This window comes from Adiantum capillus-veneris, chromosome 23 (assembly GCF_014529385.1).
Source record: "Adiantum capillus-veneris isolate H3 chromosome 23, ASM1452938v2, whole genome shotgun sequence".
Classification (NCBI taxonomy): Eukaryota; Viridiplantae; Streptophyta; class Polypodiopsida; order Polypodiales; family Pteridaceae; genus Adiantum; species Adiantum capillus-veneris.
In genome coordinates, this window is record NC_140953.1 from 13,127,375 (window position 1) to 13,152,347 (window position 24,973).

Genomic DNA, 24,973 nt, shown 5'->3' on the forward strand with positions numbered 1-24,973 from the left:
GATGGTGGACATACCCTCCAACAAGTGCAGTCCAACAGACAACATACCCGCAAACGGTTCTTTCGCTTTGAGTAGTGCACTGCACTAGACATGATGTACTGACCTGGATCTTATGTCTATTTTTCTCCAGTAAATCACCTTTCCGAATATCAACATGCATCCCACTGCCTTGCAAAAAAAAGTCTTTAGTATCGGCTCTATTTGTGACAAAAAACAGCACTCTTTACTTTGGAGTCCTTGTTATTCTCTTCCTCTCCATGTTTCCCTTGTCTGGCTGATATTTTTGCTTTGGGAGCATGAATACAATGATGCTTAGTGATGTTTATTGCACAGAGAGAGAGAGAGAGAGAGAGAGAGAGAGAGAGAGAGAGAGAGAGAGAGTTACATGTGGTAGGTCATGAGGGAGCAACGAGAGCCAAAGTCTACTGAAATCACTCTTAGGTTACCATGTCATTAGAGTAATAAGCAGGAGTTGTTGGATTTGAATTACGAGGTAATATATTTATATTCAATTTATCTTCCAATTGAGAGAGAGAGAGAGAGAGAGAGAGAGAGCTTATTTGTACTTGCATTCAAAATTTCAATCATTGTTTGAGGACACAAGCATGGAGCAGCACAACCCAAACCCGTCATCATAAATAATCAGCAGCACACATACACCCACACACAGAAATGCATAAGCTGAAGGCGTTTTTCTTTGAAGAAAAAATCTGTATAACCACCGACTTTCATTAATCACACAATATACATCAATACAAAGCATCTCTGTGACAACGAAGAGCAGGTTTGTACGGCCCTTCACATAAACGAATGGATGTCGCTTGGAACACCATTGCTGGGATCTATGTCAATCTGCCTTCTAAACATTGGGCGTGGGCGTCAGGCCTTGAGCTTGCCATGAAAGCAAGCAACCTAAAGGCTTCTTGCTATTGATGAGCAACAAGCATAAACATTGATTGCACATCAACCAAAGAATACCTCAATCCAAAGCTTCTTTGTAACGAGGAAGAGCAGGTTTAGAAAGCCCTTCAAACAAAGATCTGGATATGCCTTGAACATGATTCCCAGCCTTCATGTCAATCTTATTTCCATACTTGGTGCTTGATAAGTTCGCCTGCATGCTTGCTTGATCTTGCAAGTTGGAAGTGCTCATCGATTTTATCACTCGAGAGACAGACTCGTCCTTACTCTTTACCGTGGCCAAAGCTCCGTCCAAAGACTTGAGAAATCCAGTAGCTTTAGCACCAAGACTGTCAGGCCCATGTGGAAGACCATAAGAGCTTTGTATTTGTTCCTCAACAGGAGCTGTGTCTTGCCTTAAGTCAATCTCAGAGGCACCAATCAGAGGGCTATTTCCTTCCATCTTCGATCTCCTACGTACTGATGGCTCGCTACTCCTGTCAACAGCACCTAAACCAACCTTGGGAACCGATGCTGATTCAGGGGTAAACTCGTGACTTAGCCTTGACATTGCTCTTTCAGCACTGACATTTGCAGCTGTCTTGCCATTGTCCACGAGCCTCCTGTCACTCCATGAAGTTGAAGGTGGTGTCATGGGGGACAATGGTTCATCCTCAGAACAGTCCTCACCTTCTGCACGATAGGATGTCAATTCCATCCCGTCCACTGTGCAAGAAGCGTGTTGTGTCGGTGATGAGAGCCCATAATAACCCCTTAAAAGGCTCATAGCTGATGAGAATGGCCTTTTCTCCCTCTGAGAAAGCTGCAGCGGGCCGGCCAAAAACTTTGCATTGCTTTTTGGCAACCTGGAGACACGAAAAAACTATGGGTAAAATCACTCTCTCTCTCTCTCTCTCTCTCTCTCTCTCTCTCTCTCTCTCTCTCTCTCTCAGCCCCCTCGCGCCCCTCTCAGCCCAGCCCCCTCAGCACACACCCCTCATGCCACCCTCAGCTCACCCTTCCCCCTGCCCCGCCACCCTCACCCGCGCCCCTCTCAGCCCTGCTCCCTCCCGCCACCCTCAGCTCCCCCCCCCCCTCTCAAAAGAATGTAAGTGGATGTGACCCCTCCCCCCCTCTTGCTTTCGGTGGCTATCAGGCATGAAGAAACAGAGTGACAAAGCTGACCCCTTAGAGGATGCCATTCAGAAGTGCAAAGAAGAGATGACAGAGACCATTAACAAGATCAACCGCAACCTCTTGAGCACAAAAAGATTGCTTCTTGCGAAACCTTTTTGCTTTGACTGCTAAATCCCATGTCATTGCATTAATCAAATACTTTTTTGAAGAATCTGGCTTAATCAGGTTGACTGCAACAAGGGATTAATCTTCAAAATCCTTCACGTGATATAAGACGTCTGGTTCAAAAATCTTCCAATAATTGTGAAATATTTGGTGAAGAGGAAATATTCTCAAGGCATTCTTCGAAGGGGTTAACTTCATCTTTGCTAATCACTGGAGAGGATTTTGGATTGAGACTCCAATCATCTTTCAATAACGAATCCCAAAGTTCTTCCGAATCATCTTCAAAAACTATTGCTTCACGACTTGCAATTGGCATATCATCATCTAGCAAAGAATCAAAGAAAGCATAATCATCTTTTGACTCAAAATCTGCAACTATGTCATTATCTTTGTCTTCCTCAATTGATTCAGGAGAAGTTAATGAATTTCCATCAACAATAATTTTTGCATCCACATGGGAGATCATATTCGCTTCATAATCCATTGTATCATGCTGTTTGACTTGTACAAGTGAGGCTTGAATCACTCGTTCCGCATGATAAACCCCATGTAAAACCAGTTGATGTCCATCTTTGAACAAATTGATAGTATGTCTTCGAAAGCTAATAGTTGGATCATATTGGAATAACCAATGTTGACCAAGGATCATGTCGTAATAAGATAGAGCCATGACTTTGAAATCCAGTTGATCTCCATAATTCTGAATATTGAATTGCAACTGTCGAACTGTCTCATCACAAGTTAATATTGATCCATCTGCTAATTCCACATCATATAAGTGAGATGTCTTCTTCGTTGGTAAGCCAAGCTATCGAACTATCTTAATGCTGACGAAATTATTACAGCATCCACTATCCACCAAAACGTTAATGGAGCAACCATTGAGAGTTCCAAGAAGGCTCAAAACTTGCTTTGAAAGAGGCTCCAAAACTGAAGAATCACATTGAGCATGCTTCATAAGAATAGTCGTATCCGTTGAGACACGAATTGTATTGACTGCGTATTTTCCTTTATCTTTAGCAGAATCTGATTGCTCCGAACTTGATGATGTTTCTGCAAAGGAATTTCTTTTCAAATTAGACGGATTTGGTCTCTTTGGACATTGATACCATCCATGGTCACCACCACAAATTGTACATAATCCATCCTTCTTTGAAGTCGAAGAAGCATTTGAGGAAGAGCCTTGCTAAGTATTGGAACGCCGATCACGCTATGAAAAGCGAGCGCTATTTGAAGATCGATCACCAGGGAGAAAATTCCATGTAAGGCGCCGATTATCGCCAAGACGCTCCACATAGGCAATTGCGGCATCAAAGGTGGTAGGTTGTATTTGTGCACATTGTCCTTCAGGGTTGGTTCACGCCCAACACAAGGGCTGAGATTCTCTATCTCTAGAGTTAATCTCTCGAACTCTCTGATAGCGTAGGCCAAGGAACCTGTCTAGCTCAAACAGTGAAGAGAGAACCAGACATGAAAATCCGCATTGGCAGGTTCGAATGCTTTGCGAATAGCTTCTTCTTCTGAGCAGCATTAAAAATTTTGTAAAGTAATTGAAGTTCGCGATTGTCTACCTCATCAGTTGGATCAGGTTCGTTTTGTTCGTCCACTGAAGCTTCGGAAGAAGATGGTGGAGAAGTAGTATGATCAATCCGTGATGAGTTTTGCATTTGCATCTGCTCTAGGTGAGCGTTGATTGAGGTGAGGCTTGTGGAAAGTGCTGCCATTTGCTCCTTGATAAGAGCAAGGGCATCCTCAGATTGACCTTCTCCATCGTGTGATGTCGGCATGGTTACGTCTCAAAAGGAACTCGAGGTGCACGTTCTAGTTCGAGAACAAGATCTGGGATGGGTGCTCTGAGAGAGAAAAGTGCCTCTGGAATAAGTTCGCGCTCTAGAGTCGGGGAATTTGGAATAATTATCACTTCCAACTTTGAGCAGGAGAATCTGGAATCATGAACACTTCCATGTGAAGAGGAATTCTCTTGTAAGATTTCATCGAGAATCCAGTCTATGTGCGGGAGATTCGGAATCTTACGAAGCTCCGTGCCAAAACGCACTCCAAGAAGGCAAGCATTATGTCCCATAGCTAGCAATCGTATGGGGGGAGAGAAAGTCCTACGCTGCCTAGTGTTCTCTTTTTTTCCCCTAAAAGCGTTGCTTGTTATTGGCCCCAATGTCAAAGTACAAGAAAGCAGTTAGGGTTTCACTCCCAGACTCTACGTCCGGATGCTCTGCAAAGTGAGAACCCTCTCCGCTTATTTAAAGTTTACAAGGGATGCCAAAAGCAGAGCCCCAAAAGCTTCAGAATCCAAAAGCAAAATTTCTCTCTCTCTCTCACAAGAGGGTTTTTATTAAAATAAAGCAAATCATCTTCTCTCTCTCTCTCCTTGGCAATTTGCGTGGAGGAAAGCAACAAAATTGCGTCGCTTGGAAGGCTGAAAATCAGCGCCGTAAAATCCGGAAATCCGTACTGCTGTCACGTGGCATATCTGTTGCCAAATTAGGGTTCAGCCAACAGTTAGGATTAGGGTTTCCAAAAATTAGGGTTTGCAGGTTTTAGGGTTTTTGACAGAAGTTAGGGTTTTTGCTCTCGATAGCCACGTCATCACTTTGTGACACAAGACACCTGTGAAAGCACTCAAGTGTTCAGATGCAGGCTTGGACTCATCCAACTCCATGTTTACAAGCTTTCGCATAAGATGCACTTGATTCGCAGGAGTTGTGTTCTCATACGTATCTGTCAGTTTCTTCCAGATAGCATATTCAGTGTCAAGACACTTAATGTCTGTGAGCACATCATCAGACACCGCCATCTTGATGTAAGCAATTGCTTTCTTGTTAAGTCTAGCCCAATCTTCATCTCACAAAGCTACAGGTTTCACTTCCAAACGTGCATCGTCGCAATCTTTCAGGAATAGGATTCCCTGCATTCTATCTTTCCACAAGTCAAAGCCAAAACCATCAAACCTTTTGATTTCAAGAAAAGACTTCGACTCACTACTTGTAGACGCATTAGAGGCCATTTTGGTGCAAAAAGACTCGAAAATTCACTACTGTATTTTTTTGACAACATGCTAAAAACTGAGATTTTAGCCTCTTACAGGCTCAATACTGTCACCAGCTAGTGGCAATTCCATTTTTGTTCATTTTCTCTTTCTTTGGGGAATTTCGTTTGTTTTACCTTTTGGAAACACCCCTCTGGAAATCTAACTGCCCTACATTGCATAGCCAGTGTGGAACTATTCAGAGAGAGTCCAGGCCTGAGGGCTAAAGAGCACTAAGGTTGGACAAGGACTATGGTTAGCCAAAGTGGGGTCATTGGCCAGCCAAAGCGGAATCCTTTGCTACATAGGCTACATTTCAGTTCTGGGTGTGGCTACAATGTACAAAGAGGGTCACATGACCTAGAAGAATGTAATGGCAAAAACTCCTAAATTTTAGGGAATGCTATTTTTGGACGGCAAAATGTCTTCGCGTCATTATGTGCAGTTTGACATGGGGATCATTTTGTTACTCTGTGGCCAAGTCAACAGAGGCTGCAGGTGAGATATTTTTAGACCCGAGGGTCTAAAGCGGGAAAATGCACAAATGAGTGACACTTGGCACTCTGAGGCTAGTTTACTACTTAAAGAGAAGGCAAAAACGTGATTTTCAGCTGGGAGCTCGTTTTTGAGTGCTGTCACAGGTGGGAGAGCTTCAATGGAGTGTTGGCTTACCCTCTATGTACAGTGAGGTGCGGGATGTCATGACCTGCACACCTCTCACTGCTCTCTCTCTCCCCTATTCTTTATGGTTATGCCCCTCTAGTGGGCTCATCAGATTGACCATGTACAGTCTTGTGGTTTGATGCTCTATTGCTGAGGCAAGAGCCTCCCTGAACAGGAACATGAGTAGCTAACTGCTACTCCAAAGCAGGGAAACGAGAGGGTGATAACCTCTCAAGTAAACACACAAAAATCAGCACTGTTTTATTCCTGATTTTGGGCTGTTTTGGGACTGTTTTGTGCTCGGAATCATACCACAATCAAGGGACACATAGTCCAAGGCATTGGGAACACTGCAGGGACAGTTGACAGCTGAAATTAGGTCAAAAACAGGTCCTAACCAAAAAATACAGCGGTCTGAAATTTACTGTTTTGCAGCCGTATGGATGCTAGATGCATTGGGAACAGTGCCCAATTGTCAGAGAACACTTGGGAAGTGTTGGGGCTCAAAACAAGTGAAAAACCAGAAATTCCAGCGAGCTGTAATTGCTCTTTTTGAGTTGGAATCAAAGGGTTGATGCCAGTGGAAGTGAGTTCCAACAGGGGAATTGGTTTCGCGCAAGTTTTGGGGCTGTTATGCTGCCGAAATTTGGCCAAATCAAGTGGTATCTAGTTGGATATAGACAAAGGATTCCCAGGACTCTACTTTGTAAATTTACCCTCTCAAAGAATAAAGAAATACCGAAAGGGGCGCCTATTTAGGGGCCAATCTAGTGTCTGACTCGCATACAGATGCATTCTAGCATCTGTATCCCATTCCCCTCTTTTGTGTCATTATAGCACAGGTAGAATAAACGACTAATAATGGGTGAAAGCTAAATCAAGGTTTGAAGTAAAGCCTACAGCCCCACCACGCGCCGGTTTCACAATACTCAGTGTACAAGAGCAAGGGTTAGTAATATTGTGTTACTGGCACTTTACTATGAGTGTGTAGCAGTAAAGAAGGATAAATTTCAGTAGTAGAAGCTGAAATTTCAGCACACAAATAGGAAATACAATCCTTGCATGAATACTACCACTTCAGCAGTATAACCAAAATGCATATGCATCAACCTCAAATCTGGAAATGGATTAAAAGTTGCTGCAAAATGTATTTTCAGCAATACATCAACTCGATGGCGAGCATCCCGCATGTGAAATACATAAATGTGCGCCACATAAGCTTTTCGATGCGTATAAACTTGCGTTTTCACGTAATTTCTTGAAAAACTCAAGAATAAACCTCAAATTCTCTGCTCAAATTGTCCACAAATTGCAATACATACACAAATGTCTGCAAAGTAATGAAATTTCAGCAAAAGCCTCAAATTCTGACGCTGAAATTTCTGCAATTTTTTGCAATTTCAGCAAAAGCCCCAATTTTCCTCAACCTCTAAATGCAATTTACACCTGTAAAGCATCAAAAATGCTGTGAAATTACTCAAATTTCAGCCACCTGTAGAATCCCCCTTTCTTCTGTGATTAATTTTGCCTGCTACTCCCTGCTGTATCGCGAAACGAGACCCCCACAGTTTCAAAGCTTCATCAAGAAGCTGTAGGCTGTGCTGAAAATCGTACAGAGAGAGAGAGGGAGGGCTGAAATGGAAGAGAGAGAAAATAACTGTTGCTGCTTCCCGGCGGAGATGTGCACGAAGCAAGGCTTTGATACCAGTTTGTAGGAGGCGCTTGCAAGAGTTTTGCTGCAAACAATGATGGGAGAGAGAGAGAGAGAGAGAGAGAGAGAGAGAGAGAGAGAGAGAGAGAGAGAGTGTTAGCGTGTGCTATTCGTCACACTTACTAATGCCATATTTTATTGTTATGAGGGTATTGGTTCACACCCAAAGCATAAGATAATGTATACAAGTATACAAGGGTGGCCAAAGGGCCTTTAGACCCAACAAACCTAAATAAATTCACAAGGCCTATACCTCACCTATAAAGGGAGCAAGAGATCCCTCATTTGGCATAAGTGCAAAAGGAAGTTGCAGAGAGGAGCCTAGCGCTAGCACAAGCTGCAGATCAAACTAGCGTTTTTGCATCTCAAGATCAAGCCTGCCGTTTTTGGCAAGCGTCCCCAGCATTTGCAGATTTCAGCCCTTGCGCCAGCTTGAGCCTTGCAAATCAGCCAGCGTTTTCAATTTTCAGCCCTTTCCTCGCCTGATTGGGTTGCATTTGGTCTCGTTGCACTCCGGTTCTTCGGCAGCCCATCGAGTCTCCCCTGGGCCATTCGCCATTTCCTCGCCGGCATCGAGTGCTCCATTGGTGCCCATCATCGTCGTCATCAAGATCTATGTTTTTCAGCCTTGCTTTACGAGACAAATCTGCTACGTTTTTCGTTGAAGATCTGCGTTGTTGCAGCCAGCTTTCAGCCCTTCATTCCTCTCACATCAGGAGCGCAATTCAGCCCCAGATCTATCCTTGGTGGCCATCCGCAATCCCACATCAAAAAGGATCCAAAGGTGCATCAAATCAGCCCTGGAGGTGCCTCGTCTTGAGGAGTTACCGTGGTGATTGTTGTCATGCGAGTCTGTAGAGTTTGCACTTGAGGTATTGTATTGGGTGTACATTTCATTTACTCAATCTAAAGCAAATACCACATTCGCAACGGTGTGGGGGCCCTTGAGAGGCTTGGTTGGGACCCCATCAGGTGTCTTTCACGTGCACATCTACCCTATGTGCATGTAAACAAGCTATCTGAGTTCAAGGGTTCAGGTTAGCCTAGGAAGTGTTATAACTTATGGTACCCTTGTGAGCCTGTGTGCAAGCCGTGCATGTCCAGGCACTAAAGAGTAGTTGCATACCTCTTATTGCACAACCCAATAGCACCCAACATTTGCATTTTTCAAGCCAGTACACCCAAATTTCCATGGCATTTTTGGGACAGTTCAATTACAAGCATTTAATTATTTTATTTATTTATTTACGCCAATTTCCAAGGTCGTGGGGCTGTAGGGGAGCATGCTCGACCCATTTTTTGGCAACTGGGACGCTATTCACAAGCAGAAGAGGCAGCAAAAGAAGTTATCCAACTTGCAATGCTTCTCCTCAACAGACTGGCAAAGAGCCCAGCTATTTCAGCCCTCAAGAACCTCTGGTGTTTTCAGCTCCAGATCCACCTAGCGTTTTCAATTCCAGATCCATCTAGCGTTTTCAGTTTTCAGCATTCTAGATCAGCAAGGCAGCCGGTGTTTTGGTTTTCAGCCATCAACACTTGCAGATCAGCCCATAGCCTCGCAGATCCTCATCATCCCTTCAATTCAGCCAGTGTTTTCCATTTCAGCCCGCAGATTTCAGCATCAGCGTTTTCAGCGCATCGTCGTCGAGTCGTCGTCATCGCCGTTCTCTCCAACACAGCGTCAGTATCCAACAGCAGATCAACGTTTTTCATATTTCAATAGATTAGCCCTAGCGTTTTCAGTTTTCAGCCCGTCCTCATCGTTGACATCGCTGGCAAGTCCATTGCATCTAGACTATTGTACCAGATTTGTGCAATCTAAAGCATAGACCTCTCTCGCCATAGAGAGGGGGGCCCTTGGAGGGGGGTTTGAGAACCATCTGGTGTCGTATTCTTCTCTCTCTCTCTCTCTCTCTCTCTCTCTCTCTCTCTCTCTCTCTCAGAGCACTTCCATTCACGGTAGCATTCACTTTCTTTGTTGTCATTGCACTTGCACTCCCTCTCTAAGAAGAACGAAAGGCTCTCCCTTCCGTAAGTAAAAGGAACCCTTGAGCAAAGTTCGGAGCACTCATCTTGAGCACTATGAACATTCACTTCCGCTGCACCTTACATTGGTATCAGAGCTCTTTGGCAGTGTTTTGTATCGCTCAAGGAAAGAACCACAGAAAATTGCTTGTTGCGGTCGCACGTAAGTCCACTTGGACATGTCAATTCCTAATCATGTTTTTTAAGAGTGGCAGGTAACCCAAGAAAGAAGGGCTTGTCCAGCCTCCCTATGTTCTTCTTTTCACTTATTGAGAGCGGACCGTGCACTTAGCGGCCGGCCAATCGATGTGAGGTGGGCAAAAGCAACTTTAGTGTGAGCGCAAGGCCGCCAAGGGATGCGCCCGCAGGGAAGAGTCAAGCTCGGGTAAGAGAAAAGCCTTCTCAAACACCGATTGTAAGTATCTCAAGAACCGAAGTATCCAAGATCTCAGTGTATGGTCATCACCCTTGCGTGAAGGTGATGAGAGTGGAGTTGGAGGAGAAGAAGTTTCTACACCAGGAGGATTGTTGCCCGATCCTCCCCCATCCCCATCTACGCCACGGATTGCACCAAATCCTATGGAGGCTTTGGTCAAGTCGATAATGGACATGATGCTATAACAAGAGGCACAACGCGCCGCCATGGATCGCGGCCGAAGAAAGAAAGGCGACTATGGAGCTTGAGCGCGAGCAAGCGCGAAGCTCTACACATAGCGGCCGAAGAAAAACGAGCGGCTATGGAATTAGAGAGTGAGGTGCAGAGAGACCAATGCATGCAAGAGTTGGTCCTACAGGTACTCGCCTCCAAATCCGAGCCACTCAAGGAGGTTGGTGATTCATCGTAGCACAGGTAGAGATGCAGATTCCAACAACCCAATCACTGAGAAGTTGACGTTCAATAAGTATGACGATAAGATGGATGCTACTGTTATTCATTCTTGGTTGCACCAATTAAATGCTTACTTTGCGACAGCTAAGAAAACAAGGAATAGCAAAGTTTTGACGGCAGCCATGTATATTGTCGGTGATGCCATTAATTGGTATCACGCATGGCAAGAGGCACAGTTGGCCGCGCACCTAGAGGAAGCCAAGGAAGGCGTGTCCCTTTCTTTCAATTGGGCCAACTTCCAAGACAAGCTCAAGGTGCGGTTCATGCCACCTCAATACCTAGCTCGATTAAAAGAAGATTGGCGTAACCTCAAGCAAAATGGTACTCCAGTTATGTCTTTTTCTAACCGTGTTTTGCAGCTCGGCACCCAATTACGCAAATCGGATGCGGAACGCAAAGAAAAATATCTTTTTGGGTTGAACGAGTATATCAAGTTCGATATCGAAGTCCTCGACCCGATGGATCTCAACAAGGCAGTAGCAATTGCTCTTCCGCAGGAAATGAAGCACAGCAAAGGAAAGCCTAAGGAGAACAAGTCTTCTCACAATACCTCTCAAAATCCTAAGACCCCACAAAATGGTAAGAACGGTAAGCATGGTAAGAATGGTAATTCTTCTAGCCCATGATCCATAGTTTTTCTGTCACAAACTGGTGACGTGGCGTGCCACAACACACACACACATACATTCCCTGCTGATAATGACATGGCTGGCTACATCCGCAATCTGTGGAAAGGATGCCACGTGGTAGCATGTATGGAACTCCGCGTTTTACGGCGTGAATTGCGGCAGCTTGCGCCAATTTTTGGTCATTGCTTTTTCTACACAATGTAGCCACAGAGAGGGAGAAGTTCTTGCTTTGTTTTAATAAAGCATAGGAGAAAGAGAGAGAAAGAGCCTTTGCTTTATGAGGGCTTTTAAAACAAGCTTTTAATTTTCCGCTTTTGACAGCTTTTGAAAGCTTTTGGGCTCTGCTTTTGGCATCCCATGTAACCTTTAAATACGTGAGCAAGCCTCTCACAACTCAGAGCATCTGGACGCAGAGTCTGAGTGTGAGCACTTGCCCGCACTCTTGTACTTTGAACTCAGATTAATACAAAAAGAAATACCGAAAGGGGCGCCAGTCTTTCGGGCCAATATCTATAGGCACGGAACTCCGCCGGGCTAGTGTCAAATAAATTGTGAACTGTGAACCGTTTTGAAGAGATTATTTGGTGCTGTCGCAGTAGATTCTTGACTTGACAAGCTCAAGGCGCGGTTCATGCCACCTCCATACCTAGCTCGGTTAAAAGAAGATTGGCGTAACCTCAAGCAAAATGGTACTCCAGTTATGTCTTTTTCTAACCGTGTTTTGCAGCTCGGCACCCAATTACGCAAATCACATGCGGAACGCAAAGAAAAATATCTTTTTGGGTTGGACGAGTATATCAAGTTCGATGTCGAAGTCCTCCACCCGATAGATCTCAACAAGGCGGTAGCGATTGCTCTTGCGCAGGAAATGAAGCACAAGAAAGGAAAGCCTAAGGAGAACAAGTTTTCTCACAATACCTCTCAGAATCCTAAGACCCCACAGAATGGTAAGAACGGTAAGAATGGTAATTCTTCTAGCCCATGATCCATAGTTTTTCTGTCACAAACTGGTGACGTGGTGTGCCACAACACACACACACATACATTCCGTGCTGATAATGACGTGGCTGCCCATTACACAAATGGTGACGTGGCTGGCTGCACCAGGAATCTGTGGAAAGGATGCCACGTGGCAGCATGTATGGATCTCCGCGTTTTACGGCGTGAATTGCGACAGCTTGCGCCAGTTTTTGGTCATTGCTTTTTCTACGCAATGCAGCCACAAAGAGGGAGAAGTTCTTGCTTTATTTTAATAAAACATAGGAGAAAGAGAGAGAAAGAGCCTTTGCTTTATGAGGGCTTTTAAAACAAGCTTTTAATTTTAAGCTTTTGACAGCTTTTGAAAGCTTTTGGGCTTTGCTTTTGGCATCCCATGTAACCTTTAAATACGTGAGCAGGCCGCTCACAACTCAGTGCATCTGGACGCAGAGTTTGAGTGTGAGCGCCTGCCCGCACTCTTGTACTTTGAACTCAAATTAATACAAAAAGAAATACAAAAAGGGACGCCAGTCTCTGGGGCCAATATCTCTAGGCACGGAACTCCACCGGACCAGTGTCGAATAAATTGTGAACTGTATTTTGAAGTGCTTATTTGGTGCTGTCGCGGTAGATTCTTGACTTGGAGTGTCCAAGTCTGTTACAGTGGTATCAGAGCACGGCCGATTTCTCTTCTACAAGAAATCCGATCCCAATTTTGTTTTCGCGGCACCTATGGCTTCAGACAAAGATCAGTCGACTCCCTCTGCATCAGGAGATGCGGGAAGGGATCACAATGAAGATTCAGGCAAGGAGTATGGCCTGCCTCGGCCTACTCAGGCGGAGCGTCGAGAGATGGAGCGTCAACGATCGATCGGCGACGCTACAAATATGATGCTTAATTTTGCCAAGGACCCGAAAATGGCAAAATATATGAGCAAGACCTCTTTGGAGGAGGTGCGCACGCAGTGGCAGAAAACTACAAAACCACCCCGAAAACCCGCTCTCAAGAAACCTCCTACTCCCAAGAAGTATACAAACAAAGAATTAGAAGAGGTGCTTGATGCGCGAATTGCACAGCTTTTTGACGCGCGAAACAAAGCTAAAAAGCACGGCAAAAAGTAGAAGAAAGGCGTTGACTTCCCAGGTTATTTGGGTCATCAGTCTACTTTTGAAAAAGCAAGAAAGCAGAAGAAGCATGTTCGATCTGAAGGAGTACCCAGGTCTTCTTCTTCTTCTGACAGTTCTTCTAGCTCATCTGACTCGAGCGAAGAAGACCGAAAAGGCAAAAAGCAACGCTTCAGAAAGGGCAAGAAAAAAAGGCAAAGAAGTCTAAATCTCGCCCCGTGAGTGACTATTCTACAGAGGACTCATCTACAGACAGTTCCGACAGCAACTTTTATGCAAAGAAGACGAATTTTTATAAAGCCAACCAATATGACTTTCTGAAAGACAAAAGCAAGAAAGTCCGAGAGTTTAAGGAAGGTGGACAGTCAATTAAAGTTGAAAGGTTTTCTGGATATAGAGATGCTTCGAAGGCTTTGTCTTTTGTACAGCAGTCTGACATTGCTTTCGCGGGAGGGCGTTACTCAGAGCACTATAAGATTCGGAGAGCTGCCTCTTACTTTAAGGGGAATGCTCGAACTTGGTGGTCCACGCTTCTATTGAACAAGACAGCGCCAGCTAAATGGCTGAAATTTAAAAAGCTTTTTATTTGTTCTTGGCCGACTCGAGAGTATGAACGTGATATACGAACTACTTGGAACCATCTTCGGATGACTAAGAAGGATACAATGGATGCTTATTGCAAGAGATTCTGGAGCTCTTTTCTACCCGCCTCTTCAATTAAGAAGACCTCGTTCAAGGAGCAGATTGAGCGGTTTACCTTGGGTCTACCTACAGAGATCCGAGACCACTGCTTAGAACAAAAGTCAGCTTCCATTCAGGAGTTGATGAGTCATGCGAAACGGGGTTTTGCCATTCACTCTGGCTGTTTACCCTACCCCACAGATGAGATCATGACGCAAAGAGCCGAACAAACTTCGAAAAATGAAAGTAGAAAGAGAAAGAGCAACCCAGAACAGAAAGAAAAGGATGCACGACCCAAGCTTACTCCTCAAGAGAGGGCTCTCTACATAAACGAGGGGAAGTGCTTTGAATGTGGGGAAACTGGGCATATCTCCGCGAAGTGCCCTAACAAGGCACCGAATGAACACAATGACGAAAGGCCGGAAAGTTCTAAAGCAACTGAGAGACGTGGCAAAAAAGGCAGATAAAAAAAAAAACCAGAACTGGTACCACATTGCGTGGGGCCTGAACCGAATTAATAAATGAAGATACAAACTTTGCCGCTTTTGGGGCAAAGTGAAAGATCAGGAAGCTCTTTTGAAGGAGCCAAGGCCAACTTCTTTTCACTTGGAATTGGCGGCTCGATTTGGAATTATGCCCGATAGGCTGAGGCCACAGGCGGAGGTAGTTCGAGTGGCACCCGGACAGGATGTTGCCATTACACCGAGCATTGGCAAACTTCGTTTGCAATGATAGGGGTGTTTAGGGCACGAGGAGTTTTACGTATTTTCCTTGGAAGGTTGTGACATTCTACTCGAAATCCTTTGGTACCACAACAACAACGCCATGGTTGACTACCGGGTCGAAAAAGCGACTTTGACAAATGAAGGGCTCAGAGATTGTACTTGGTGAACTTCAGTTTCTTTACTCACTTTTTTTTGGGAGAGAATTGAACGATGGATGAAGGTCGAATATGTTTTGACCTGAACAAAAGATTTTCTCCACTCTCATGCCGATTGCTTCTCAGAGGGCCTGCCAGGCGAGATACCACCTGCTCATCCTGAAGATCATATTATTGATCTGATACCTGGAAGCACACCATTGAACCGGCCACTTTACCGTGTGAGCCGAGCACAAAACGAAGAGATTATGAACCAAGTGAAAGACCTCTTGGAAAAGGGTCTTGTCCAGCCTAGTACTTCACCGTATTGCTCTCCAGTGTTGTTGGTTTTGAAGAAAGACGGATCTTGGAGAATGTGCATCGATTATAGAGCTCTCAACAAGAACAGATTTCCGATTTCAAGGATCGATGATATACTCGACAGATTATAGGGATCCTCGTGCTTTAGCAGAATTGATTTGAAGAGTGGATATCATCAGATCCGAATCGCACTGGGAGACGTCTACAAGACAGCCTTTCAGACAACTTTTGGGTTATTTGAGTTTTTGGTGATGCCTTTTGGCTTAACCAATGCTCCTGCGACATTTAACCGGATGATGGATAGGATTTTTCGAGAATACAGGCTATTTGTTGGCACTTTCTTTAACAATATCATTTTTTTCTCCAAGGATGAGGCAGAACATAGAGATCATCTGCTTCAGCTCTTTCACGTATTACGAGATCACGAGTTAGTGATTAATGTGACGAAAAGTGAATTTTTCCTACTAGAGATACACTTTTTGGGGGACATTGTGTCAGCAGCATCAGGAGTGCAAATTGATACGGCCAAGATAGAGACTATCCGTGATTGGTCCGCTTTGAAGAATGTCCATGAAGTTAGAAGCTTCTTGGGATTGTGTTCGTACTACAGGCGGTTCATTCGAAAGTTTGCAGAGGTCGCTTCCCCTTTGCATATCTTGACACTGAAAGGAGTCCCTTTCTTGTGGGGACCCACAGAAGTGACTGCCTTTCAGGAATTGAAACAGAATTTGACTCCTTTCCGAGACGGGGACGGATGGGGACGGGTGGGGACGGACGGAAAAAGGGCTGCCAAGTGGGAACGCAGGCAAAACGTCCCGGGGACGACAGGGGACGGCAGGGGATGGAAGGGGACTTTTTTTTAAATTTGAAAACTTGATCATTTCTAGAGGCTAGTTTCTCTCCAATAGCCATATGTTTGAACTTTGAAGCACCCCAATGGCTATAAAAGCCACCCTTTGGGTCCTCATTTCTCGATGTTTTATTAGCACATTTGCGTCTATATGACTCATGTTCTTTGGTCTATTTAGTGTAAATTTGTGGTCAAAGTGAAGCTCTATGTGTGGCATGTGTATAGGTCAAAAAATGCCAAAAAAAACTCTCTTTTTTTTTGCCGTCCCGACCCCCGTCCCTGTCCCTGTCCCCGTTCCCGACCCCGACCCCGACCCATCGTCCCATGTAACTATGGAAAAATGGCCCAAGGGGTATTAGGGACCGTTTAGGGCCGAAACCCTAAACCCGCAAAAATACACAGCAGGCTGTAATTCCCTGTTTCGGGCTCCGTTTCGCGTGCCGGTCGCATCCATAGCAAGCCCTCGAGCTCCCGTACCTGTAGGGCTACTTGCCCTTTGAATCGGACGAGATTTCACACGTGAAACCTCTCCGAATTCACCTATACCTGCGGGGGATTAGCCGCTAGCTAATCCAGTACCTGTGCAAGAGGCTCTTGCCTCGGCAATCACGCATGAACCCACACAACTGTACATTGGTCAAATGAGAAGCCCACTAGAGGGGCATAAGATAACTGCTCGTAGGGGAGAGAGAAAGCAGTGCGTAGCGTGCAGGTCATCACTCCTCGCACCGTACTGTACATAAGAGGGAAAGGAAGCACTCCATAGCTCTTAACCTGTGAGTGACAGAGACTTGCAAATAAGCCTCCCAGCTATAAATTCAGCGCCACTTCTTCTTGCATGAGGAAAGTGCACAGAAATGTGCCACTTGGCGCGTTTACAGGCCATTTCCCGTTTCGGGGTTGCCGCCTAAAAATCTCCCGACCGGTTGCCCAGTTGACTTCGTGGCAGAGTAATAAAATGTTCCCCTTGTCATACCGGAGGTAATGACGCGAACACATTTTCAGGTCCAAAATAGCAGTTCCCTAAATTTTAGGAGGCGCTTCCATGGCACTCACACTGGTTATCTGACCATCAATCACCACGGGAACCACATCGAAAAGTGCAATGTCGGCCAGCTATCAGGTGATTTACACTCGTAGCCCCACAGTGGTTAACCTTAGTCCATTTGCCCAACTTCAGTGCTCACTGGCCGTCCGGTCTAGACTCTCACTATCCGCCTCGCACCATGCAACTCGGGCATTGGCATTTCCAGAGGGGTGCTTTAAAACAAGTCAAATAAAATTTCCCCCAAAAAGAAATCAACAAGTAAAGTTGCCACAGACTCGTGACAGCAAGCCTCTCTCTGTGCTGCTAGTATGTGACGTCCCAGTCGAACAATGTACTGAAAGAAAGGGACACCTGGGTGGTCTGCAGAAGAGACGGGGTCCCTCCAAAACCACTCTCCAAGCTCCCACTGTACTCGTGCCAGTGGACAGCACTCCCAAGCCCACGGTCTCCAATATCTAGTCTCAAGAGCAGCTAGGTCAGGATCGATGACACAAGTCCTCCCACAGATGCCCACCACTCGGATCCTCCGAAAACAGCACTCTGCGACCTGCGGGGCCTCTACTGCAACTCGCTGTAAACGTCCCTCACCCTGTAGCTTGAAACCTCACCCTGTAGCTCGAAAAACAGGGAAGGAACAGTCTCTGAGCAAGCCCGAACAGAGATGAGAACCTCCAGGCGCGTGAAGGCTCCCATCCATCTAGGCGCTGTTGACTCGAGAGGCGTGAGCCACTTAGCTGGTACTGTCTCTGAGATGTCCTGGCACATGCTCTGCACCCCTCTCATGCCCTGTAGAGCTGAAAGCCCTGTAGCTCCTCTAACAGGCCTGAAAACTGTAAGCAATTACCTAAAGAGCGTGTTGGACCTGCTGCCATGGAACCCCAGGAAACATGAGGCCCACTACCAACCAAGTGACCTCTCTGAGTGCAAACCATGGGGTTCCGAACTAGGGGTTGTCGCAGGCGCTCCTCCGTGCAAGTAGGCTGACGCTGCTCCAGGCCTTGCCGCAGGTGCTCCCAAGATCCAAGCAACCCCACAGTGAAGCGATCCTCCGGTCTCCTGCTCAAACCAACTCTGCGCATCTCTGTGAAAATCCATCTGGTCGAAGGTTGCCAGGGGCCTCCTGCCTGAGGCACCCTAGCACGAAGCCGCTGTAACAAGAACTCCTTCCAAGGCTCCTCACCTGGAAGACGACCTCGGACGATGAACTTCCCCAGAAGGGATCTGCTCTGCTGTGCTGGGTCTATGATCCCTGGCCCACCCTATGACCAAGGAAGAGTGATGACCTGCCAAGCCACTTTGGCCCGGGCTGTCAGTGTGTCTCGCCCTGACCAAAGGAAATTCCTCATCAGCCGCTCTACCTGGCTGATACAAGAACTCGAGAAGATCCAGCGAGAAGTGATGTACCACATAGTAGCCAACAACACCTGGTTGGCCACTACAACTTTGCCAGCCAAAGAAAGTCGTGCAGAGCTCCAATGTAACAACTTCCTTCTGATAAACAAGAGGAGGGAAGCAATCTATTGCTCGGGAGACAAGTCCAAACCAACCTGACAGCCCAAGTACCCAATTGCAGTCCCTGGGGGAATCCACCTGAAACACTCACGTGGCATCCAATCGAGCACAGGAGCACTACCAACCAAGAAAGCCACTATCTTTCTCCAGTTGATCAGTGCACCAGATGCACAACAGAAGGTCTCAAGAGCCTGCTCACACCTATGAAGGTTGGTCTCTTGGCCATCCAAGTACAAGGCTGAGTCGTCGGCAAACTCAGCGTCCAGTAACTCATCCCCCCGAATAGAGAGTGCTAAGCCCCGCAAACCAACCTGCTGCGACACCAAAAACCTGCTCATCGCCTCAGCATAGAACACAAACAGGAAGGGGGCAAGAGGGCAGCCCTGTCTGACCGAACATGTGAGCATGAAACGATCACCTCTACCTCCTGACAAAAGTACCTGACTGTGTGCCCGTCTGTACAAAGCTGACACCCCTCTGATCCAAGCATCTGAGAAGCCCATCCTGCGTAGAGTGCCCTCCAGAAAGTCCCAATCAACTCTATCATAGGCCTTCTCAAAATCGAGAAGAAGAATCACCAGATCCTCACCACGGAGCCGCGCTAAGGCAGAAGCCTCCCAAAAAGTAAAGATGTTGTCAAGGATACTGCGCTCCTTGACACCACAGAGCCGCGCTAAGGCAGAAGCCTCCCAAAAAGTAAAGATGTTGTCAAGGATACTGCGCTCCTTGACAAGACCTGTCTAAGTCCCATGTATAAGGCTCTCTTAGTGGCTGGATCCTCAAACTCAGAGCCTTGGCAAGAATTTTGTAGGCTGAGTTGAGGATGGTGATGAGGTGCCACTGTCGAATCTCATCCAAGGAGCCACCCTCCTTAGGAATGAGGTAGATCAGACCCTCGCTCAAGCTGTTAGGCATCTCTTCTGTGTGCAAGATGTACTGAAAAGCAATACAGAGATCTGGGCCAAGCAAGTCCTAGTACTCCAAGAAAAAATTGGGAGTCAAGCCATCCTCAATTGTACAGCTACCACGGGGGAGTGCACTAAGAGCCGTGTGCAACCCCTCAAGCTGAGGTGGCATCTTAAGCCTCTGACGCATCTCCTCAGTCACAAGGCAAGGCATCTTTGCCCACACCTGCTCCCTGCATGCATCCTGACACTCTGACTGAGGCTCTGCTGACAATAACTCACAGTAAAAAGCAGTAGCAACTGCACGTATGTCCTCTGGCTCAGAAGCAACTGACCCGTCGGGCCTCCTCAACTGACTGACCTTGGCATGTGCATGTCGAGGTCCCACTGCCTCGAAGAAAGCACCAGTCACTATGTCACCCACTTGTGTCCACTGAGATGCCTGTCGATGGAAAGAAAACTTATGGCACCGCTGCTTGTGCTAACAAGCTCCTGGCGAGCCTGTTGTAATTGCTCCTCCAACCAAGGACTGTCTGGATGCTGCTCCTGCATCCTCTGCAAGGAAGCAACGCCCCGTATGAGATGCTGCACCTCCTCTCTCGCTGCAGCTAGGCGAGCCAAAGACTCCTGGAGAAAGAAACGACTAATCTGAGCTAGTCCTGAGGCCACTCTGTCAGCAGGAGAATCCTGCATGTCCAAGCTCTCTGTTCAGAGAGCCTCTACTCGCTCTCTGAGTGCAGAGTCCAACAAGACCCTCTCAAGGATGCGTAGCATCGTGCTTTCCCTCCTCTGTCTGTCTGCCACTGTGAGGATCACTGGTTCATGGTCCGAGAAGGAAGTCCCTGCCAGGATGCCGACTATCCCACCCAAGTCACTGAAATGGTCACTAGTGTAGAAGCGATCTATCCGCGATAGATTCACTCCTCCCACTCTGCGGTTTGAACGAGAGAAGGCCAGGCTGTCTGGTGGCCTCACAAAACTAGTGTGCTGCCACACATCCGAGACCCTCAGAGTCATACAAAACCTCTCCCGAGCTGCCAACTCAACTCCGTACACAGTAGCATGGCTACCACCAATCCTCTAAGAAGGATCCTCCAACATGTTGAAGTCACCCCCTATGCACCACTGTTCTGCCAGCGGCAAAGACTCAACCATCTGTGACCAAAACTCTGCTCGTGCACTCGCCACATTGAGCGCATATATGTTCAGGAAGCCCACAAGGCAACCCTGAACCTGCATAGTGATCCACTGAGCCCTGCCTGGCACAATAATCCCTCTGCCCACAATGGCCTGCTGCAAGGAATCCGCAATAGTCATACATACCCCACCCTGAATGCCTCCAAGTCCAAAAGCAGCTGACCAAAAAGTATCATATCGTCCACGCAAGAGCTGACCACAACGTCTACTGCGGCTCTCACACGGATGATGCTCCTGTAGCATAAGGATATCAATCTCTCCTCCCACAAGGAAACGTTGAAGCTCCTGAAGCAGTCGGCCTCTCTGACACTGAAACTGGGGCCCACCAAGTCCCTGCACCTTCCATGAGACGATCCTCATGGGGAGCGAAAGAGAACAGATGCTGCCACAGCAACTAAACGTGCTATCTTCGAGGTTGTCTTGGATGGGGAGTAATCCGCATCCGAGCGTCCTCTAGATAGGCGTGATTGCAACGAGTGTCTGGCCCAAGCCCAAGTAGATCGAGCCGTACGTAAAGCAACCTCCTCTGTCCATGAGTCCTCATGAATGTGTACATAGCATTGCAAGCATTGCGTATCAACAAAGAAGTGAACCACAATGTGTCTACATCCTGCTGTATCTGGAGAGGTCACCACAAACTTGGCCAATGGTCACAAAGTCTGAAGCATGTCTGTGACTCCCAGGTCTCCCATGTGGTGAGAGAACTCTAGGACCTGTGTATGCAACCACTCCAACATTGAGTCAAGAGTCCACTCAGTCTGGTCCCTGCCGAAAGGGGAAAAGAGAAGCCAACCGCTGAGTCCAGGGCCTCTATCCCTGAAATGAACGAAGAGATAGGACCTCCCGGCCACACGGACCGCCTACAGATGCTCGTCGGACGAACCACCCAACCATAGCCACCATCCGGCAGCTCCCCCCGTGCTGGGGTAGCATCCGAGGACGTAGGCGTGCACCTGTAAGACCGAGCGTCCCATACCACCCAGCCTCACCTCCTCGAGGTGACCTCAAGCACTCCTAGCCTCGCGGGCTAACCATTGGCACTCTGCCAGTGAGGTCGATAAATGTAAATGAGGCCTTGGCCTCCCTTTTATAATAATGGCCGGCCACACTGGCCGGGTTCACACTACGTCCGCCCGGACACTGGACGCCCATCCCCACGGCATCTGGGCTAGATCCCCTCTCCTGTGAGCGAGACATAACATACTTCCCCCCTTAAGAACCATTGATGTCCTCATCAATGAAGTGGGGATACTGAGCCTTCAAAGCTCTAACAGGTTCCCAAGTAGCAAACCTTTCAGATTGGCCCTTCCATTTAATTAAGTACTCGTCATAAGCCTTTTGGCGCGAATGACGGGTACGATGATCTAAAACTGCTTCTGGTTCTCGAGGAATATACTCAGTTTGCATATCTTGCCATACATTTTCCTCGATAGGCACCACAACGTCGGCTTCGCCCAATTTCTCTTTAAGGCGGCTGACATGAAATACTGGATGTAGAGTAACATCCGAAGGAAGAGCCAGTTTGTAGGCAACTTGGCCAATTTTCTTTGTGATCAAGAACGGACCACAATATCTAGCTGAAAGCTTATAATGCTTTCTTGTTTGCATAGTCTTGGAATCCTTGGGTATCTTCAGATAGACCCATTGTCCCACATCTAGAGTCCTTGGAGATCTCTTTTGATTAGCATAAGTAGTGACTCCATCACGAGTCGTTCTTATACTATCCTTAGCCAATTCGAGCATTTCCTGCATGTCATACAAGAAATCACGAGCTTGGCGTTCCTTGACTTTCTCTAAGCCAATAGCAATCGGGGATTTAGGCTCAAATCCATACATCAGCATGAACGGGCTAAATCCAGTAGCAGAATGCTTGCTACTATTATAGGCAAACTCTAACTGTGGAAGATACCTTTCCCAATCAGATTGCCTGTGAGAGACATAGGCTCTCAACATGTCTTCTAATGTCTGATTCATCCTCTCAGTTTGTCCGTCAGACTCACGATGGTCAGAAGACGACATACTCAACTTCGTCTGAAGATGAGCAAACACATCTCGCCAAAATCGACGAGTGAACTTAGTATCTCGATCACTGACGATGTCCTCTGGGAGACCATACAGCTTATAAAGCTGATCGACAAATAAAACCGCCAACTCATGGCTTTTTACTGTCGACTTCGTTGGTATAAACTTCGCCATTTTTGTGAGTCTATCGACCACAACCCAAATAGCGTCATTGCCCCGACTAGTATTAGGCAACCAACGATGAAATCCATGGAAATACTCTGCCACTTGGCATCTGGGATTTCCAATGGGTGTAACAGGCCAGCTTTCCTAAGGCGCTCTGCCTTATTGACCTGACACTAAGCGCATCTCTTCACATAGCTCTCTATGTAAGAGCGCATTCTTGGCCAATAGAAATATCGCTTGACCAAAGCCAAAGTTCTTTGGATGCCTGGGTGCCCAGCGCTAGGAACATCGTGGCATTCACACAAAATCCTTTGTCGAATCTCATCGATTTCCGGTACGCAGACTTTACCATTTCTAAACAATAGTCCACCTCTAACGGAATATTGTCGCTGTCTCGTCTCTCCAGCACGACTCACTTGGGTCTCCGGACCACCCAAGCCTGTATGCGAGTCATGCCCCGCTTCGACCTCGTTCCATATCTTGCCAAAATGGCCATCGGAACGACATAGCCCTCGGAGAGAGAGATAGAAATCCGTCGAGATTTCAGTCATAGACAAGGCATTAACCTCAGGAATCCTGCTAAGTGCATCGGCAACTCAATTGCTGGATCCTTTTCTATAGCGGATCTCAAAGTCAAACTCTTGCATAAGCTCAAAGTCAGGAATCCTGCTAAGTGCATCGGCAACTCGATTGCTGGATCCTTTTCTATAGCGGATCTCAAAGTCAAACTCTTGCATAAGCTCAACCCATCTGGCCTTCCGGCCTCTGAGATCACCCTAATCACAGATATAGCGCAAGGAATGATGATCTGTCTCTGTCCATGCAACAAACTTAGAGCCATACAAGTAGTGCCGCCATTTCCTCAAGGCGTGGACTACGGCGTAAAGCTCTTTCTCATACGTTGGATAACGCATCTCGACGTCAGAAAATTTCTTACTTTCAAACGCAACAGGACGTCCATCCTGGTAATGCCGCACCAATAGCATAATCACTAGCATCCGTTTCAATCACAAACGGTTTGCTAGGATCCACAATGTGTAATATTGGCGCACTAGTCACCAAGTGCTTTAGTGTCCGAAAGCTCTCGTCGAGACTCTCATTCCAGACAACAGGAAGATTACCTTTACGACGAGGACTCAAGGTCTTCGGCCCTTTCACCCCTCCTATTAAAAGTTGCGTAAGCGGAGCAGCAACTTTAGAGTAATCCTTGATAAACTTGCGAAAGAATCCAGTAAAGCCTAAAAAAGACTTTACTTGGCGCATTCTTCAAAATGGGCCAATTTCGCACTTTATCTAACTTTTCAGGGTCGACGCGAATTCCATCGCGAGTAATGATGTGACCCAAGTACAGAAGCTCTTTCTTAAAGAATTCACACTTCGAAGCCTTAGCGTAAAGCTTCTCAGTTCTCAGTACTTCGAGAACAGTGCATATATGCACTAGGTGCTCAGACAAACTTCGGCTGTAGATCAAGATATCATCGAGAAATACAACAACGAAGTTGCCCAAAAATGGTCTCAGCAGATCATTCATCATCTGCTGGAACGTAGCTGGAGCATTGGTCAAACCGAAAGGCAAGACCAAAAACTCGTAGTGACCATAACGCGTATGGAAGCTTGTCTTAGGAACATCTTCCAGTTTGATCCGTATCTGATGATAGCCTGATCGCAAGTCTATCTTCGTAAAATACAACGCTCCATGGAGCAGATCTATCAGATCGTCCATGCGCGGGAGCGGATACTTGTTCTTGACAGTGAGTTTATTTAACCCCTTGTAATCCACGCAGAAGCGCATAGTGTTATCCTTCTTTCGAGGAAGTAGCACTGGCGCTCCCCACGGGGATTTGCTAGGCCGAACAAAACCCATGTCGAGATAATCCTTCAGCTGTCGCTGAATCTCGTCCTCCTTGGTTTTACTGAACCGATAGGGTTGCTTTGAGAAGGGCTGACTACCAACCACCAACTCAATGCCATGATCTACTCCTCTCGAAGGCGGCAAGCCAGGAGGTAGATCATCAGGAAAAACATCCTTGAAATCAGTCATGATTTCTCGCATAAGGTTGGATTCGTCAGAATCCCCAAGTTCAACAGAAGAACATGAAACATTTTTACGAAATTCAGTGACAGAAGTACCAAGCACTAATGAATCAA

General features: G+C 46.6%; 1 protein-coding gene across 2 annotated transcripts in view; it reads right to left on the reverse strand.

The window, feature by feature from the left end:
• Positions 1–711: 711 nt before the first annotated feature.
• The window catches only part of LOC147427435 (uncharacterized), a 78,727-nt gene continuing 54,465 nt past the window's right edge, over positions 712–24,973 (reverse strand). For both annotated transcript variants that reach the window (XM_086496971.1, XM_086496972.1), the window contains exon 3: positions 712–1,766. In XM_086496971.1, the coding sequence (XP_086353097.1) occupies positions 980–1,766 (787 nt within the window). In that variant the 3' untranslated portion in view covers positions 712–979. The remainder of the gene's footprint in view (positions 1,767–24,973) is intronic.